We start from the raw sequence: 19,339 nt of genomic DNA, 5'->3' as shown, positions 1-19,339 counted from the left end.
AGAAGATCCAGGCCTCCGACGAAGGCAAGGTCGTCTTTTCGTTCGAGTACTTCACCCCGAACTACCTCCGCACGGGCACGCGACGCCTTTTCGTTCTCGCACCGTGGCCGCCATCGGCCGCCCACGGCCCAGTTCTGCGACATCACCTGGCGGCCGCTGACCCGTCCCGGCACGCACGCCGAGCTCGCCGCAGGATGCAGGGCGAGCTGGTCGACACGATGAATGCACCTCCACGTGGCGCGGGATGTCGAGGGATGAGGATCGACCACCGCGCGTGGACACCGGCACGCGGAGGGGAGGGGTTTAGTAGCGGGCTGGATCTTGTGAAGTATATTAGGAAGAAGCATGGGGATTATTTTGGGATTTGCGTTGCTGGGTACCCAGGTACTTAAAATAAATAAATAAATAAAGGCCCACTTAAATTTCTTTTCTTTTCTTTTCTCTCTGCCTTCTTCTTTTTTATTTATTTAAAAATTCGGGGTGAGCTTGAACTGATTGAACTGGTCGAATCAATTAAACGGACCATTTGCATTGGTCACCATCTCTCATTGCAATTTTTTTTTTTTTTTTTTTTTTTTTTTTTTTTAAGAAATCAAAAAGAAATTCAGTTGACAACTAGATCATTAGAATGGATTTGGATCCTCTCCACTACAAAAAAGTAGTGGAGAGACCACTATTTTTAATCTCAAGCGTTGATTATTTAGTAGGCGGTTATGATACAATCTAAATCTAACACTTACCATACCCTCGTGTATTGCACTCATTCCTAATTTGCACTAAAAGAAAAAATCATAACCATCAACTAGATAATCAATGGCTGTGATTATGTAGTGGTCCCTCCACTATTTTTTTTTGTAGTGGAGAGGATTCAAATCCCATTAGAATATCTATATAATATTGACATATTCAACTTGTCAAAGTTGTAGGCAGTATACTAAGGAATTGGGATCCTCTACTAATGGATTCTCTACTAATATCTTCTAATAAAGAGATCTTGACCTTGATTTATCAACCAAAGACGGACCCCCTACTTTTGTCGTGGTCTTTGATTGATAAATCAAAGGCTAAGATTCCATTCGGAGATATTAGGAAGCTCATCATTAGTAGAGGATCTCAATCCGTATACTAAGAACTTTAAGGCAGAAGGTAGGTATTGACCATTAAAATTTTGCGGTAACAAAAAATTTGCATCTTTCAGCTCATAACCCGTCCTTATCAACTCTATTTACAAATTTACCCTCTAAATCAAAATATTAGCTTAACCCAAGTCTCCCGCCCTGATTTTTTTTAAATTTTATTCCCAACAATTTTCAAATATCACTAATTACCCTTAATTAAGTTAATTAACTTTGTTAATTTATAACTAGAGAGGGGGGGAAAGGAGAAGGAAGCGCAAACGCATCAAAGATCCAGCAGCTTATTTACATCAATTTCTATTTAACCGTACTGATTAAAAATCACACTAATTTGCATCTCCAGAAGCCCACCCATCTCAGATACCCGACGGCGCCGAGGTCGCCACCGAAGAGGGCTACGCGGCCGACCTCGACTACCTCAAGAAGAAAGTCGACGCCGGTGCAGACTTCATCATAACCCAGCTCTTCTTCGACGCCCAAGTATTCATCAAGTTCGTCAAAGACTGTCGTCGCATCGGAATCCGATGCCCGATAATCCCCGGAATCCTCCCCATCACAACCTACAGAAACTTCAAGTTCATGACCGAGACCTGCAAGACCAAGGTCCCCAAAGAGGTCCGCGCAGCTGTGGACGCGGCGAAAGGCGACGACAAAAAGCTGGCAGAGTACGGAGTGGAGCTGGCCACCAAGATTTGTAGGGAGATACTGAAGGAGACCGGAGTGAGAGCGCTGCATTTTTATACGATGAACAAGGAGGCGCCGGCGCTGGGAGTGCTGAGGAATTTAGGGTTGGTTGCTGCTCCTGCTGCTGCTGAGAATGGAAAGGTTGCTGCAGTGAAGATGTAGGTGTAGGTGGCATTTCATGAGAAGTGTCGATGATTATGTTATTATACTATTATATTACAGTAATTGGGAGGTGAATAACGCTTAATTAGCTACATTACATCTCCCGACTACTTTATTTATTTACGTGCTGGATGTAATTGAGTGATCAATTGATCAGGTAACGTGTTTACCCCCCCAAGGGGATGAAGTTCTAGCATTTAGTAGCACCAAATATTTATTTGAATTAGTTGTTTGGATTCAATTGGCTTTATAAGATCTTTCGAACATAAATTCTTTCGTCCAAAAGTAGTTAGATGTCAATGTAAGTGAGTTACATCAGGCAAGAAAAGATGAAAAGTCGACCACGTGCATAACTAATGACTATAATTTTGATATTTGGCAGCATTAAGTTATAGTTTGGTTTGCCCGCATAAACTTCATTATTATCCTGTGTTAAACATTAGGATATTATAGAATCACAGAATCTCACTATTTAATTCTTACTGACATTAAGACGAACAGCTCAGCAAGCCAAGCAAGCATGACTTGCACGATGGAAAAACTGTCATATTCTTTCAACAACCCACTCAAATTATGAATTTTTTTTTTTGACTCTCTTATTCTTGTATTAGTACAATAAACATAAACAGAAAATTGTATTGTGTACAATAAGTATGTCTCTATCAGCAACCTACTCAAGTTATGAAAAAGGGGGACCATCTTGTATTGTATACAATAAACATAAACATAAATAAAAAATTACTTCTTCTTTCAGCAACAATGGTACATACAGAAGTTCTTCAGCGTCTTCTTGCAGCAGCAGGTATCAGATTCTAATCACAATCTTGATTTCAGAAACAAAGAGGTGCAAATTTTGAACTTATTTACCGGCCAATCTCATGACCATGCCTCAATGTGAAATCTACCAGCCCTTTCCCGCGATCTTAGCCATCTAGCAGCTGATTCCTTCGAAACCCCGCTTTCTTCCGAAACAATCTCTTCAAGCATCGAGGTCACATCTGCTGGCATATTGTTTGAGGATCCTGCTATGTATATTGCAGCTCCCTCACTCAGTAGATTCCAAATTCTTTTGCTCTGTTCCTTCATCTTATGCTGAACATAAACCTTTTGTGGCTGATCTCTTGAGAATGCAACAAAGAAACCTCCACCTTTCTGCGTGGACAATACTCCTCCCTCTTGGGCTTGAGATAACCACAAGTCCTTGTATAAAAAATCAGTTTTCTCATTCCTACAACCGAAAAAGAAGAGAATAGGAGCTGTTGGCATATTCATATTTTGGATTTCTCTTTCCTCTATAAATGCACGGAATGGTGCACAACCTGTTCCCGGTCCAATTAGAATAAGAGGTAGTTCCGGCGGTGGAGGAGGAAGCGAGCCCTTCTGGATCCATGCAGGAATATAAACCCCTGTGGATAAAGAAAAGCATAATAAATTTCAATTTCTTCATCTGTTATGAGTGAAAAAAGAAAAGAAAGGGTAAATTTCACCAAAAAAAACCACCACTTCGGGGTTTCCCTCCAATGCTCTGTTTCCCAACTAAACACCAATAACTTTTCCCACATAATCCCAAAGTGATGAAAATGCCTCTCATGCCAAACAAAACCCTTTTCATCCTTCTCAATTAATTTTTGCACAAAGACCCTCACGTTAGGCAAATGGAGATGCAGTGCTGTGATACTGGGTAGGGTGACAGGAGGGGTTTGGGTTTATGTGCGAATCACCTGATGTAAGGGTTTGATTTGCAAAAAGGAAATTGCCATAGAGAATTAAATAGGATTTTTGTTGTTGTTGTTGTTGCCTTGAGAGGCATTTCATCACTTTGGGGTTATGTATGAAAATTATTCGGTGTTTAGTTGGAAAAACAAAGTACTGGGGATTTTCGTGGGAAATAGCCCTAAAGTATGGAGGTTTTGCGAAAATTACCCAAAAAGAAATTGGCCATATACCTTGGCTATCATGAGGATCAAGTCCAGCTAACCATGTTGAGCAAAGACCATGTCGCGGCCTCCCATAAGGAGTTTTCCATGTTACTTTGCTCACAGTCAAGTGCACTTGGTTTGGGTGAGCTAAAGGAGAAGAGGAGATTGAAAATGCCCGTGTTTTAAGAGGAGGAACCAGTTGCACTAACCATTCAAATGGCAGTTGAACAGATGGAAAGTCAGAGAGAACCTGCAAAGATGCCTAATAAGTTCCTCCTGGACAAAGAATATAGAGGAAATTTGTACAGCAAACCTTTCTAATTCATAAATTATGCTGTTAATTACCAAGCTGGTCTCAGAGAATTTACATCTAAATAGCTATTTCAGCATTTCTATCTGAACTCGGGAACCTGATCATCAAGAAAAAGGTTACAATTCCAGAACAACTCACCTCTAGAACGGTTCTTCGCTCCTTCTGATTATACTGATATAAATCATCTCTGCCTTCAGGAGAAGCAAAATACTGTAGCCTTTCCTTTTCATGTTCAGCTGTTGCATAAAAGCTCATTACCTGAACGGCATAAAAATACTGAATAAATTTAGCACTAAATTTTTACATGAAAATTAACAGTTGATTTTAAAAGGTAAGCTTAGCATTTGCTCCATATGGAGATGCACTTTAAGATATTTTTGTTGAGGCGTGCACCTTAAGAATGAATAAATTATTTGGTGGGAAAAATGACTAAGAATAAAAAAACAAAGACATTCCAGTTCTAATAAAAATTATAACTATCTTGCCTCAAAGAAATACCGTCGAGGTGATGCTGATGCTACATCCATTGTCAGTTCCACAAAGGTTCTTAATTTGATAGAGTTCATGAAGTCATTTGCATGATAATCAACCATTTGCTTCTTCTTATCCCTTGGTTGAACCTGGAAAGGAATTACTACTTTTAGAACTAAAAAGCACATTGGATTTCCATGTAAAGCAAAAGAAAACAAAAATAAATGAAATATTTAAGATTCTTATGAAAGTAGCAGAAGAAACCAATATATACAACGTTAAGCATAAATAAGAAGACAAAAGTTCTTGGGTGATAAATATGCAGTATACTGTTTCTTATAAATATGGCATCAATTACTTCAAAATATCAGTTAAACAAAAATCATATTGACTGAAAAGAAGTTACACATACTTTGATGTAACAATCTGGATCTAGGTTACAACGACGTATAAATGCATCAACAGCAATGGGATCTTGACTTGGGAGAATCTCAAGAATATCACCTGCTTGATATCGAACATCCTAAGATAAGATTAAAAAATGCATCAAATTCCATAAATATAATATGAAATCCAACTTTAAGATGTTTACGCACAGTGCCCACATCAGGCTGAATTTAGACACAACTTACAGATGATACGGCTTCAAATTCAAAGTGGTTGACATCTCTGTCTCCAGCTTTGGTCAAAGACAGTTTTCTAATCTAACAACACAAAGATAAATTAGCAGCTAGAAGCAATATAAATCATCTTAAGCAATGAAAAAATAACACAACTGAAAGTAAAATAGGAAATGCTATTAGACAGTGAATAACAAAACGTGTCCACTCGGCTGTTTGATTTCATATGCTTCGCTAAAGCTGAATGCAATTCTCCAATATTAAATATATTAGCTAGTTTAAAAAGTTCAGAGCAATATTGGTTTCTAATTTCGTTTCTTGCAAACAATTATTTATTTGGCTTGCATGTATGTTAGGATTATAGAGTTCAAATAAAATATTATCTACCCCCAAGTATTTGAATCTCCAAGGGTTTCTTGTATTATGATTTATCTTGCTTGGAGAGTCATTGGATGAGAGTGGTTACTCTAGCTACATAAATTGCTTGAGTAGTAAAAGCTCACAGTTTTGATTCATACAAATTTGTAAGTTAGTTAGTTAGGATTGCATTTGGAAGTTTGACCCTATCCTATGATCAGCAATCCTATAACAAGGTTACAAGGCTAAGATTCAAGAGTTGCACCGGATGGAAAATTCTAATGGATTAAAGTTCTTGCTAATACGGTGGCTACAAGGAGGTTAATGTAGTTCCCTACTCTTCAATTGCATATTCTCGCTTGCCTTGAACTTCAGTATCACCATCTACTTCTTTGAGATACCTGAAGATCAGGATTTAGGCTGTTGAGAATTGTCCCTTCCGAAATAACTACAGCACAATGAGCTATGAAGTTACACATATAACCTATGTTACCTGGTACTTCTCTCATGAAGCCATACCCGTACCTGACACTTACCCATATCCAAACTTCATGAACACTCCTTGGATATATGCATATATTTACCCAAACATTTACTCAATTATACGATATGTTGATTTAAAATACTAGTTGTACACTTCTTGGACATATCCTACACTTCAAGTCCATTTCTTGAAACTCGTTAGACATGGATCCGGTTGTTTAAGATCATATCCAAGTTAAAAAATATGATTTAAAAGAGTGGCTTGAGTATCTAGTTAAAAAAAGAGCATTTTCCAATTTATAATAATCAACGTAATAAAACAAACTTAAAAATATGATAGGAATTTAAATTTAAATAGCACATAATTCAAATAATAATAATAATCTCATGTACATTATCAATCTCGATATATAAATATAGTCGTGTCCCCGTACCCTATATTTCACAAATTTGTTGTGTCCCATACCCGTACCCGTACCCGCACCGGTACACGTCCCCATTTTCATGCAACTTTGCATATAACATATTGATCTATGAGATTGTTTTCCTGTAATAAATATGTCCAAATATAGCGATTAAGAACTATTGGCATGTGTTCATCCAACCAAAAGAAACAACAGCTTTTTCTTAGAGCATCAAAATAAATACTGCAGTTAGACCAAAAAAAATTATGAGGGACTGATTTCAAAATATGAAAGCCTTTTAACGAAACCTGATAATGAAAACCCTACCACATAATTATTATTAGTATATATATATATATACTATATATATATATCAGGTGTGTACTATATATACTATATATATATGAGATTAATGATATGTCTATAGGAGGGGCATTTCCTCCTTGAGCGGCGCGTGCGTGAAATCACACTATTGACGACATTGTGGATGCATCCGCTCTTTTTGAACTTGATGTACATGTTCTAAACTCACACACCAAGTTTGGGGTGGAACCCTCGTCGTTTGACCGCTTCATCCACTCGTATCAATTTTAACGGTTTTGAATGAATAGAACTTTCACATGGCGCTCAAGTAGAGGAAGTCAAACGACGACGGATGCACCCCCCCAAACTTGGTCGGTGTTGGGTTGTAGATATGTGATCGAAAGTTAACGCGAGCGGATCAATCCATAATGTCGCTCCAATCATGGTGATTTTAGAGGCAGTCAAGGAGAAGATCCCCTGCCGGTATTGACAAGGATCCCATTACATATCTCTCCTCTCTCTGTGATCGCTCTCGTCTCCTCGTAGTATGATATATATTATATATATATATATATATTATAGAATATATTATTATATAATATTATATATATCATTATATTAATAAGTTAGACCCAAGAAAACTCAGGACCACCCCCGCCCTCCTGGCTCCACCAAGGAGTAGAACTGTTAAGTTGGTCTTTCCTAAAGAAAAGAGTTATTAGTTGATATGTAAGTAGACAGATTAAGGGCCTTCTTTCTCCCATGCTCCATGGTTTGCATTTCTGATGCATTGCGTCCACATCAGACACTGTAACGTTATTTATAGACCTTGTAAACCAATCTTGCTCTCTACGGCAGATGGAAAATTTCTAAGCATTGAGCTCACATAGTTTATGTCCATTTTGTTGTTAAGAAACACTTTCATCAACTTGGATATTGCTAAAACGTCAGGAAGACATTGAAGGAAGTACTTATGAAAGCGGATATAGAATCCAAATATAAAACTACAAACGCATTTGGGATATCTAGGTGTGTGCAAGTAGCTAATTTGTTAACACAGAAGCAAGCATGACATTTTGAAACTAGCATGGGGATCTGGATATAGAATTCTCAAATTTTGGATTGGCCTCTTAGTTAGTAGACTACCGGTGTTGGTACAATAATAATGACTTTGCATAAGTAGTAGTCTACTTGCATTGTTAATGCAAAAGCATATATACATCAGCTAACAGAAATGCATACCATTTTTAAGAAGTATTGTGGCCTATTATCATCAGATCGAGGCTGTGCAGCAGACATTAAGCGAGCTCCCTCAATCATCTTCGCAAGATTGTCCAAATCTAACAAGGTAGAATTTCAAAAAAAAATGTATCGATAAGCAAGATTGTTAATCAATTTCATAAAACTAAGCTAACGAGAGCATAGAGTAACAAATGCTAACATGACTCTAGAGGTCAGTGAAATAATTTTCTAACTATAGTACTTGAAAATTTTACAAGTAGTAATCACGAAGGTGAATTCCTCTCTTTTAACATTTGTGGATTAATTTGTATTAAGAGTTTACTTTTAAGATAAGATTATTTAAGATGCGAATAATCAGAGACAGTGTGTTTATCAAAATAATGTTGGCAGCATTCAAAGTCTTTGGCACATAAGGACATTTACTGGTGCATATTTTGCTTTGTAAGGTAGCATACTGTTTAAAAACATTGTCGCTAAAATTGGTCGATTTGTTGCAATGCAAACTTCTTTTTCATACTATACATATTATCAGCAAAAATTGAAACAAAATTACGAATACTGCACGCCCTAAATCATACTTAGCTATTACTTACGTGAAGTTGATCCATGCCCTGAATCATACTTAGCTATTACTTACGTGAAGTTGATCCTTCAGAACAAGTATACTCTATCTGTGTCCATAAAACTGAGGTAAAAAAAAACAGACGGATCACCAGAGTGGTAAAAAGCGCAAATGTTCTAATGTGTGCTACTGCAATATCTGCCCAGGTGTGGCGTGTGATATCAAGTACAGATTCACAAATTAGCATCACAATATATGAATATGCCCCAAAACAGAACCAAGGAAGAAAAACTACTATACCAGGGAAAAAAGTCAATAAAAGAAACTAAGAGAGTATCATGAATATTCATGGAGGATGCACTTTTGCATAACCTTAATCTATCCCAAAATACCTGTGTATGTTGCTTCAAAGGAATGTTGTTGGTTGCAAGGAAAAGTTGGAATGTATTTTAGGAATTGGTTGGGTCTTTCTTAATGTAAAAAATTCCTTGTGCAAATACAATTTCTTCCACTAAAACCTTTAAGGAATTTGTCTTCTAATATGTTCCTTAAGTTCCTATAGGCTACACCAGATCTGATCATAGCTCATGATTTCAAACTTACCAAATATAAAGCTAATTATGTTAGTATTAACAACCACACAAAGGAAATATCTCACTATCAATATGCAGTCATGTATATATACAACCTTCCAAAGTTTGATTTCAATAACCATTAAACTTTGTTGTTGTTTTGTTATAAAAACATAATTCTGTATGAACTGAGATATTTGTAAAAGCATAATTAACCAAATGAGCAACCAAATTTGAGAATATAGTTGAATTTCCATTAAAAATTACAATCTAGCCCTGCCCTTACCCATGTGGGAATTTGCATACATAACGACAATAGGAAAAAACAGTGATTACCTGCGTTTGCTGGGAAACACTGTTTTGGCTTCTCAACATGATGATAAGTGATGTGAAACTTTGGCAGATCAAGAGTTATTATGCGAGCATCCTGGATATCTGAGATTCTTGGTAACATTGCAGCGTTCATTTGATTCAGCACTTTCCATAAAGACGCCAACCAAGAGTCAAAAGCACCTTCATATCTATGAAACACAGTTCAAAAAGTCAGCAATGTTGATTGAATTTCACATCACAAGTTAATTTCAGAAAAGTTGTCAGGATAATCAACTAACTAGGAGAATAAAAAAATTCCACTAATCTGCGGGACATTGACAAATAATAAAGCAAAAGAAATAGATGCAAATCTTTAAGAGATAACTCGGAACTTTTTTTCTGTATCAAGGACTAGGACCTTAATCTGTAAGATTGAATAAAAACAAAATAAAAGAAAATAGATCATGAAATAGTGAAAACTGAAAAGATAATCTTGCATCAATAAGAGTAAATTGAAGCTAATAGAACAAGATATGTAAAGAATAGGACTCAACAAACATACCCTGATGGGTGTTGATCATCTCCCAGACCTCTTTCAACGATGGGTTTTGCCCCAAGATCTGATAGCCTTTTGTCCAGCTTCTTTGCAGTAAACTTCAACAATAGTTCAACAGTATTGAGAAACAAAGGGAAATAATCAAGATGCATCGTTTATCCACTTTTAACTGTAATCAGACAAGCCAACTGTAGCACTCATTTTAACTCTTAAAACTACATCCCCAACAGAACTTTGGTGTCAACATAAAATTCAAATTCAAAGAAATGAAAAGAGAGAAATGGCATGGCAAAAACTCGTAAAGGACATAACTTAAGACCACAACTGCTACAGAACTCATTTTTATGTTAGCTCTTAAAACCGCATCCCATACATAACCTTTACTATGGGAGTAAACCTCTTCAAGGCTGCAATGGCTCTTAACTATTCTAAGATCCAATAAATAGTTTTCTTATTTCTGAATAATAATCAACATTTAGCTTATGTACCATCTAATCAACATATACACTGATATGATAGGATTATATTAAAGAAATAATTTATCAGGATTAAAATGTGAAGCTTGAACACCCTAAAGCCAATGATCAGTGATTTGAGTTATTACATTATATTTCTGGTAGCTAGAATCTCCTAACCCAAAAACTGCATACCGAAGCCCTTCCAGCCATTGATGGCCCAAATTCCTTTGCAAAAGGAACCTCCAAAATGCCTGAAAAGAAAACAATACCACTTTGCAATTAATGAATGAGAAGTTATGCAAAGGTACCATGAAAAAGAAACAAAGAAAATGAACCTTCATAGAATCCGGTGCATCTCCCTGGCCTGTAGTTGAAACAATGAAGATGACTGTCTGCTCATCTGGCAAACAACACTGAGATGATCGTGTTAGCTCAGTCAGAGTCTTGGCGAAGAATTGAAAGACGATATTTCAGGGACAATAGAAGTAATATACTAAAGTCTCAAACGAAACAAATTAAGAAGCTCACTAGAATTTGAAATAGAGAATGTGATATAGAAAGGAAATCATAACCATATAATTAAAATCTCCAGACTAAAAATTATAGAAAGAAGAGAAAAATTGCAATTTGATCAGGGACAAAGGATAATATGATAGCTAACTGACTCTATGCATGCATGCACGCACGCCTGCCTACCCTGACATACATGTGTTTATGTATGTGTGTGTTTTATGTCAATTTGATACCCCAAAGCGCTAACATTGTTCCATAACAACAACAACAACAACAACAAAGCATCTATCCTAAGTGTTAGGGGTCGGCTACATGAATCATATTCTTCCATTCCGTTCTATTATGGGTCATCTTCTTTGTTAAGCTAACCATAACCATATCCTTTTTAATTGCTTTCAACCAAGTTTTTCTAGGTCTACCTCTAGATCTATTTGCTCTATTAACTATAATATTATCACTTTTCTAACTGGTGCACTAAAATATCTACGTTGTACATAGTCATACCACCTTAATCGATTCTCTCTTATTTTATTCTCTATAGGAGCAACCTCTAATTTACTATGGATGCGCTCATTTCTTATCCTGTCTTTTAGTGTATACCCACAAGACCATCTCAACATTCTCATTTTTGCTACACTCATTTTTTGCACATATTATTTTTTCATTGCCCAACATTCTGATCCACCCTAACTTTGTTCCATGGTTCTCCCAAATTCAAACAGGTGAACTTTAGCAAGAAAATTTGTTTCTCATACATTCGTCTATCTTGATATTCAAGGTTTTAAATGTCGACCGACATGTCGGTTTGAGGGCTTGAGCGATACGACATGAGCGTTTTTAACTCGTATGTCGGTTTTCAGGGCCAAATCGGTAATATTAGGGCCATATTGGGCATATCAGTGATTTTTCAGCTTTGAAAAATCGACCGATATGACACTTCTTTTAGATCTATTTTTTGCTATCGGGTTTGGGTTTAGTGATAAAAACCCAAACTCGTTTGACCCGTTCTCATGTTTAAGGGTTTTTTATGAACCCGATAGAAAGAAAAGAGAAAAATTAGGGTTGTAACGGACTTGGGAACCCATCACTCCCTTCGTGAACGACAACCCCCCCCCCCTCCATCTCGGCCCCCCGTCGTCCATCTCTCGTTGCGCTCCAAAATCCGAACCCCAATCAAACCCGAGGGCGGCATGGTATCCCGTCGTCGGGATAAAGAAAATATGGTGGTCGGTGACTTATCCGAAGGACCCTGAGCAGACGAAGAAGAAGAAGAAGAAAAGCCCAGGCACTGCCTCTTTGCGACGTCGAAATCTACTCATCGCCATCGCCGCCTCTAGAATTTATAAAGTATGCTTATATTGAATTTCGGAATGCTTAGATTACATTTAGGACATTATATTATACATATGCGCACCACCCGATATGGCAATCCGATATTTAGTCCATGTTCCCCGATATATCACCGATTTCCGCTATCCGACATGGATTTTAGCCATCCGACGTGAACCCGACATCCGACATTTAAAACCTTGTTGATATTCTCGAACAAAATAAATGCCCTTGCTTGCTTTTACAATAGGAAACAATGGGTAAGAGATTGCCGCTTATTTTGTTAAATGAGATACCAAATGATAGCCCTGTGATGAGGTCTCACCATAAAAATCACATCAAAATGCGCGGAACTCACGCTTCTATTTCTGGTTTGCTCATTTTACTAAATGAGCCGCCGTCTCACACCCATCAAACTCTTTACCATGTCAAATTGCTAAAATAAAAAACTTTACAGTATCAAAGTTAGGAAAGGATGAAACTTTGGGGGTATTAAAGCGCAAAAAAACCTAAAAAATTATTGGGTAGGGGGAGGAATATGAAAGAAGAAATTACAGGATCGAAGGCGTCGACGGAGAGAACATCAACCGAAGGGCAACCCCCGCGCTCGGCCTCTCTCCCAACTCGCTCTGCCGCGTCCATGGCGTTGCCAGTCTGCGAAGCAAACAGCACCAGCAGCCGATTTTGCTTCTCCTCCTCCATTAGAGAAGCTATTTTTGCTAGTGGAAACAAAGAGTCAGTGAGGCATTTATACAAACACGTAGAGAGCACAGAAAAGAAAAAGAAAAGAAAAAAGGGGAAAAAAAGACGATTACTTGGTAAAGAGAACGAATTGAGAAAGAGCAAGAGGAGAAGGGCTCGATTCTTGCTGGAGAGAGAGAATCCTGCTCGCGGCCAGAGAGGGGACTGCAAAGGTTTTGGCGGTTAGGGTTTGCAACTCCTGCCGCCTGAATTCGGAGTTGCAGTTCGTGGGAGAGGAGAAAGTTATTTCGATACAGTCCCTCAAATGTTGTATATTTTGAGAGTAGACCTCTTAAGTCACTTTCAGATCCTTGCAATCAGATAAGTTCTTTGAAATTAGTACCTCTAGTTAGTGCCCTTTTGGGAAGAGGAAATATTTCATTAGCTTTAACTTTTTAGAGCAGAACGAAAATTATACCCTTTCTAATATATATGAACACAAATATGAATTGGACAATATAAAAAGATTATAGTATTGGTTTTGGGGGCGACGTAGAGACAATCTTTTTTCTCTTTCATAAAAGATGAAGAGCGAGTTGCGGAGACGGAATAAATGACCTTTACGAGAGGGTCATACTTAAGCATCTTATTAAGAGTTGGGGACCGCATAAAAGTTGTAATGACTTTGAAGTGTCAATAAGAAATATGAAACATCTGAGGTGCTAGTAGTGAAATAACCCTATTTAAAACCAGCATAAACAGTAAAATCAATGCAAAGAAATATCATTAAAAACATAATATGGAATTAGTGCGATCACTACGTGTAATTATCTTGAAAATTGATGTGGGTCTTGTTTAACTAGAGCAACATAGTTCTAACAAATCATATCACTATATACTTTCTTTAAAGTACGAGATCAGAAAAATCTTTCTATGATCAATATTATCCTTAGCTTTTTTGAATATTAAAATGTTATCTTAATCTATCCTAATTATCATATCTTTTTTGAATTGGTAACTAAATGATTTATTCTATTCATAATGAGACTTAACATGTTATTGGATAAAAGAAATACATTTCATATAATTCAAATCAATTACGTATTTCAGTTTATAGAGAAATCTAAAAAACATATGCCTGCCAACACCTAAAAGTTTTTAGACTTTGTAAAAAATATTCTCTAAGTTTTTTTAAATTACAAAAACACCCTTACAAAGTAAAAAAAATTATTAAAGCATATTAAAAATTATAAATTTTACATATTTCAATTCAAAGAGAAATTTGAAAAACATATGCTAGCTAGAAACTAAAAGTTTTTTTTTACTTTGGAGAAAATATCTTATAAGTTTTAAAATTATAAAAACACCCCTAAAATTTTAAAATTTATAAAAAACACCTTAAAATTTTCAAACCTATAAACACACTAAAAACCTATAAATAACACAAACAACCCCCAAAAATTTATGGAATTTGCAATACACACTCTGGATTTTTTATAAATTGTAAAATAAAACCCTCAAAATTATAAAATTTATAAAAATCCTGATAATTTCCAACCTAACAGTACATTAAAAATATAGGAATTATAAATATCCCCAACATAATTTATAATTTATAGAAAATGCCCTTACAGTTTCAAAAAATACAAACAAACCTTTAAAATTAAAATTTTACAAAAAACACCCTAATAATTTCAAATTCATTAGTAAATTGAAATTATATGAATTATAAATAGTCTATAAATAATTTACAATCTGTAGAAAATACCTATAAGTTTAAAAAATTAAAAAAATCCCCTAAAATTCATAATTTACAAAAAAACACGATGAGAATTTCTAACCTATAGACATTAAAATGAATATACAAAATTACTAACAACCCTTAGAAAATTAAAATTTTACAAAAAATATTATACATACACCTTTTAAAAGTATAGGTTTAGGAAAAAATTTTCATGGTAAAAACTTTTTTGAAAAAAACATAACTAATTGAAAATCTATTAAATTTAAAATTAAAAAAAACATTCTTAGTTTAGTACATTGCAAATTACCACTCCAAAATTTGAAATTTTTTAATAATTTTTTTTAATCCCTTGATTTCAATGTAATATTTAATAGTTTTGTGTATTTATAAATTATAAAATGTTAGGGTGTTTTTTTATAATTTTTAAAACTTTTGATGGTGTTTATTTTATAGTTTTCTAAATTTTTATTATGTTTTTAGTGTAATGCACGTATACGTCAATTAATGATGATAAGTCGTTCTTAAGATTATTAGACTATAGTTAAGTATGCACATTACTATTCCTAGACAGTATAGTTTATATATAAAAAAAATTTCAGAAAATTTATATAGTGGTTAAAAAGATTTTAACTTTAATACACTATTTTTTATAAATTATATTTAATGTGAACCCATAATGTAATTTTGACTGTAGTCATTATAATTTTAATATGTTTGATTGATTGACTATATAGTATATATGCATATAGATCATAGATAACTATACTTTCTCACATGAGCTAATATTTGGTGCTTAATAATTTAAATTATTACTTTTAAATTTAATATAAAGAGAAGCAATGATGTGAGTATTCAAGTGCATTGCGTGTGCATCTCAATTAGTCTAAACAAATGACTAGCAAAAAAAAATATCAACAAAATACCCCTAAATGACGTGGGATACGGAATTGGGCCAAAAGAAACCTTTTTCTTTCCAATTTGAGTGGGGGATGCACTTTTGACGGTGAGGGGGCCAGAATGATACCAATTGGTGATCAAGTTGACAATGATTCATGAAAGAAATGGTGCATTGAGAAGATCCCTTGTAAAGAAGGTACATCGATTTGTTGGAGCATGACTACGAGAGTCCATGGAATAATGTGGATGTCCTGTTGTCATTATCTGTCACACTTTCGGAAAAGGAGTGATTTGGATTTCATGGGGGTAGAAAAAAAGTTAAAGGGATAATTGGGTAGAGAGAGAAGCAAAAGGAGCTTTCTTCCCCTCCATTACACCAGTGGGGTAGCTAGGATTCCGACCTAGGGTTTTTTTGGTGGTGGGTGTGTGTGTGGGTGTGTGTGTGTGGGGGGGTGATGGATTTTAGTTGGTAGACACCATTTTTCAATGTACAATTGAGAAAACCTCGCTAGATCTTGAAAATAGATAGTCTTGAATATAATTCTTTTTTTATGGGCCAAACTACCAGATTGATATTTTTTGTTGAACCTGCTAGACACTTTGATATTTTTGTTACTTTGGTATCATGTTGGCCCATTTTTAGTCATACTTAATACCTAACAGAATGCCTAAGATATCTTGGGTTGAGAGAGCTTATTTTTCTAAGATTATAAGGTAGTATGGCTTTTGGAGGTTTACGACTTTTATGATAAATTTGTTTTATAAATTATTTGAGTAAAATTGTAATTTGTTTGGCTAAATCTATATTATTTGAATGAACATATGTTATAGTTTTTCCAAAATTGGGAACACTGGCTTTTTCAAATGGGCTTAAAAAAGCTTCTATCGGACATCTAGATATGAAAAAACTAGTTTGTAAGCTCCATTGACCTAAAATAAATTCCCTCAAACGGGAAGCAGATCTATTAAGTAGCTAGTGGTGCAATTGTAGCCATGCAATTTTTACATATCCCCCAACCACCCCACCCCACCCCACAAAAAAATTCTTTTTAAAATTACACCCAAGCTATGTAAAAAATAGCAAAGAAATTAGTAACAATTTGAATTAGCCCATTGAAAAGTAAAAGTCCATTCACATTTTCCAAAATCAAGTGTACTAAGTACATTCCCATTAGATGTTATAGTTTTATAATATTATGTTTTTACTTTTGGATAAATGAACATTTATCCGGCACCCCTTAATCTAAAATTTTCTGAATCTGCCACTGTCCCCAAACACCCTCGTGATAACGAAGAGAATGAAATGAGAACAGATTTGTCAATAACAAAGAGAGTAATGCTAAACTAACTTCCAAGTATCTGATTGCTAGTGGAGAGGATTCCTTTGTCTATGTCTAGTAGTTGAATGGTCATAGATGTTTAATGCAAGATATAGTATTTTTAAGATAATTAATATTTTATCTAATCAATGACACGTATATGTTTCTCGTAGATTCAATAGCTATTTAGCGTAAGAATACAATTTTGCAATTCCTTAAACTACTTAGTACATCTCCAGGAAATTCCAGAGGGTTCATTTAATTTTTAAGTTAACCATGTTTTCAGTCTCCTATTTTCTTTTAAAACTAATTAGAAGGCAAAAGGGAAGCTAAAACTAATGGCTTAGGCTCTAGGCTCTAGCTGAGTTAAACAATTAGTTGAGACCGTTTCTGCTTCCTTATTTTTAATTACATAACTTTCACAAAGCTATTATAATAATCACTGATTGATTACATTAAGAAGCAATATCTTATTTGCAAAACCAATGTGAGAGCATTTAAGACCAACTCATTATTGTCATGTGGTGGCGCTCACGTTTTTGCTTGTTTAATTACTCCTAGCTACTTTTGAAGTCAGTTGTCAACTAATAATTAATTAACAACTGGATGATGACATAAAACATGACAATTTTGTTTTAAAGTCTTCGAAGTTTAGGTAAAAATGACAAGCTGTTATGCTTTTATAAAGAAAACCATGTAGATGACCCTAATAATAAGAAGAAAAGGGCTACTACATCTCATTATCAGTTTCACTATAGATCGATGATTGCAATGATTCTTGTACTACCTCACTTGTTAGATTTTACTTATATTTTTATTCTGTTTGTACTAATTGTTTGTTGACTGCAATGATTTGAAATTGATAATAAACATGTATTGGGTGAGAAAATAGTTAGTGATGAATTTCCGGAGCTAGGGGCTCATTTGCTTCTTCTGATCGGCGGGTTCGTTGGTTAATGACTTGAGAAATAAGGTAGATATCTAATCAAAATGAGAATGAAACTAGACTTAAAGATTTTCTTACCAATGTAACCTTTCTTATACTAACTCAGAAGGGTAGATCGGAAAGAGAAGGAAGTCCACGTGGCATTATCTGGTCAGCTTAGGTGAGCCTCACAGAATTTTCTTTATAATAGAATTGTCCACGTGTCCCTCCGTTACTGCTCGAGATAGTTAGATGGCAAGAGAGGGCATTGATATAATTAATAATTTAATTTGATGATTGCACTCGTGCCTTCACACGAATTAGTTAGAACTCGCTGAAGACAATGTGCCAAACAAGGCTCAAACCGTGATGTCCGTCCCCGAGCAAGGAACGAGAAGCTATGCTGCTTAGGATGGTACCTGGTCAGTCGTTGGTTGCTTTCTAAAACCCGGTTAATTTTATGAGATAACCAAACACATATGACATTACACATCATTTATTTGTAATTTTCCAAGAGAGAAAACTCTATACGGCTATTTTCATAATTTTATTCCATACATACCTAAAGGTTAAATTGTAGATGAGCGTCGAGAATTTATAAGTTTATAATATTCATTTAATGAACTTAGGGGGCGTCCTAAATAGGAAGTAGCCTTTTTGTTTGTTTGAACGGTGTGTGGTGGGGGCCCACGAAACCGGGGGAGCAAAGGCGCCGTATCCTTCGCGCTCGCGTCTCTCTTCACGCGGCTGTCTTCGTTCAAAGTCCTCCTACTCTTCACAATTTGCAGCGGTTTGATTATGACCGCGGTGCTTTCTTAGGTGGGCAGAGTCGGTCACAAATTGCAAGATGCGGACGCGTATTTGATGCCGACTTCTTTAGGCAATATATATATATATAGAGAGAGAGAAAGAAATGGGTATGTTTGGTACCAAACACAAAAAGTTATGCTTGGTAGTAAGGTGGCATAATCTCCTCCACTCATTCAAATGATTGCATATCCCCATGTACTTCTAAACTCATATGAATGTGGTCCCCCATTTGAATGAGTGGAGGGGATTGTGCCACCTCACTACCAAGCACAAAATTAACCTCTCTTTAGTCGCGCGCTGGTTTCATTTCACCTTATTACCCTTATGCAGCTATAACTCAGCATTGGATGCAATCTAGATCGAATTGGAGAGGAGAGGTTTTAGCTTTTTAGATAGTGCAGGTTTGTACTTTGAACCAGTCTCCCTACTATATATATAATATATACTATATACCTTAATATACTATATATATATATATATATATATATATATAACTATATATACGTATGATATATATATATATATATGAGAAATATGAGTACTGCTTTCGCGCTACCAAGCCATACC

General features: G+C 35.6%; 2 protein-coding genes across 7 annotated transcripts; one reads left to right on the top strand and one right to left on the bottom strand.

Moving 5' to 3' along the window:
- On the top strand, nucleotides 255-2,223 carry LOC109830688 (probable methylenetetrahydrofolate reductase). The gene is made up of 2 exons (XM_020398041.1): nucleotides 255-384; nucleotides 1,480-2,223. Exons 1-2 carry the CDS (start codon nucleotides 255-257, stop codon nucleotides 1,980-1,982), a joined length of 633 nt encoding a protein of 210 aa, XP_020253630.1. The 3' UTR covers nucleotides 1,983-2,223.
- LOC109850377 (NADPH-dependent diflavin oxidoreductase 1) lies at nucleotides 2,554-13,573 on the bottom strand. Of its 6 annotated transcripts, none has more exons than XM_020420406.1 (14): nucleotides 13,556-13,572; nucleotides 13,212-13,447; nucleotides 12,952-13,115; nucleotides 10,890-10,967; nucleotides 10,701-10,805; nucleotides 10,103-10,194; nucleotides 9,565-9,749; nucleotides 8,095-8,192; nucleotides 5,318-5,389; nucleotides 5,098-5,208; nucleotides 4,700-4,834; nucleotides 4,353-4,472; nucleotides 3,929-4,151; nucleotides 2,554-3,388 (listed from the first exon to the last, which is right to left on the bottom strand). In XM_020420406.1, the coding sequence occupies exons 3-14, from the start codon at nucleotides 13,096-13,098 to the stop codon at nucleotides 2,859-2,861; spliced, it is 1,896 nt and encodes a 631-aa protein (XP_020275995.1). In that variant the 5' UTR covers nucleotides 13,099-13,115; nucleotides 13,212-13,447; nucleotides 13,556-13,572; the 3' UTR covers nucleotides 2,554-2,858. The 6 variants fall into 6 exon arrangements, with proteins under 6 accessions (XP_020275995.1, XP_020276003.1, XP_020275986.1 ...); XM_020420418.1 differs by having other exon boundaries at nucleotides 2,934-3,210; nucleotides 3,302-3,388; nucleotides 13,212-13,573; XM_020420414.1 differs by having other exon boundaries at nucleotides 12,952-13,106; nucleotides 13,212-13,569.

The sequence above is a fragment of the Asparagus officinalis genome, chromosome 1 (assembly GCF_001876935.1).
Source record: "Asparagus officinalis chromosome 1, Aspof.V1, whole genome shotgun sequence".
NCBI lineage: Eukaryota > Viridiplantae > Streptophyta > Magnoliopsida > Asparagales > Asparagaceae > Asparagus > Asparagus officinalis.
Note: the sequence above shows the minus strand (reverse complement) of the source record. Positions and strands in the feature narration are given on the sequence as shown.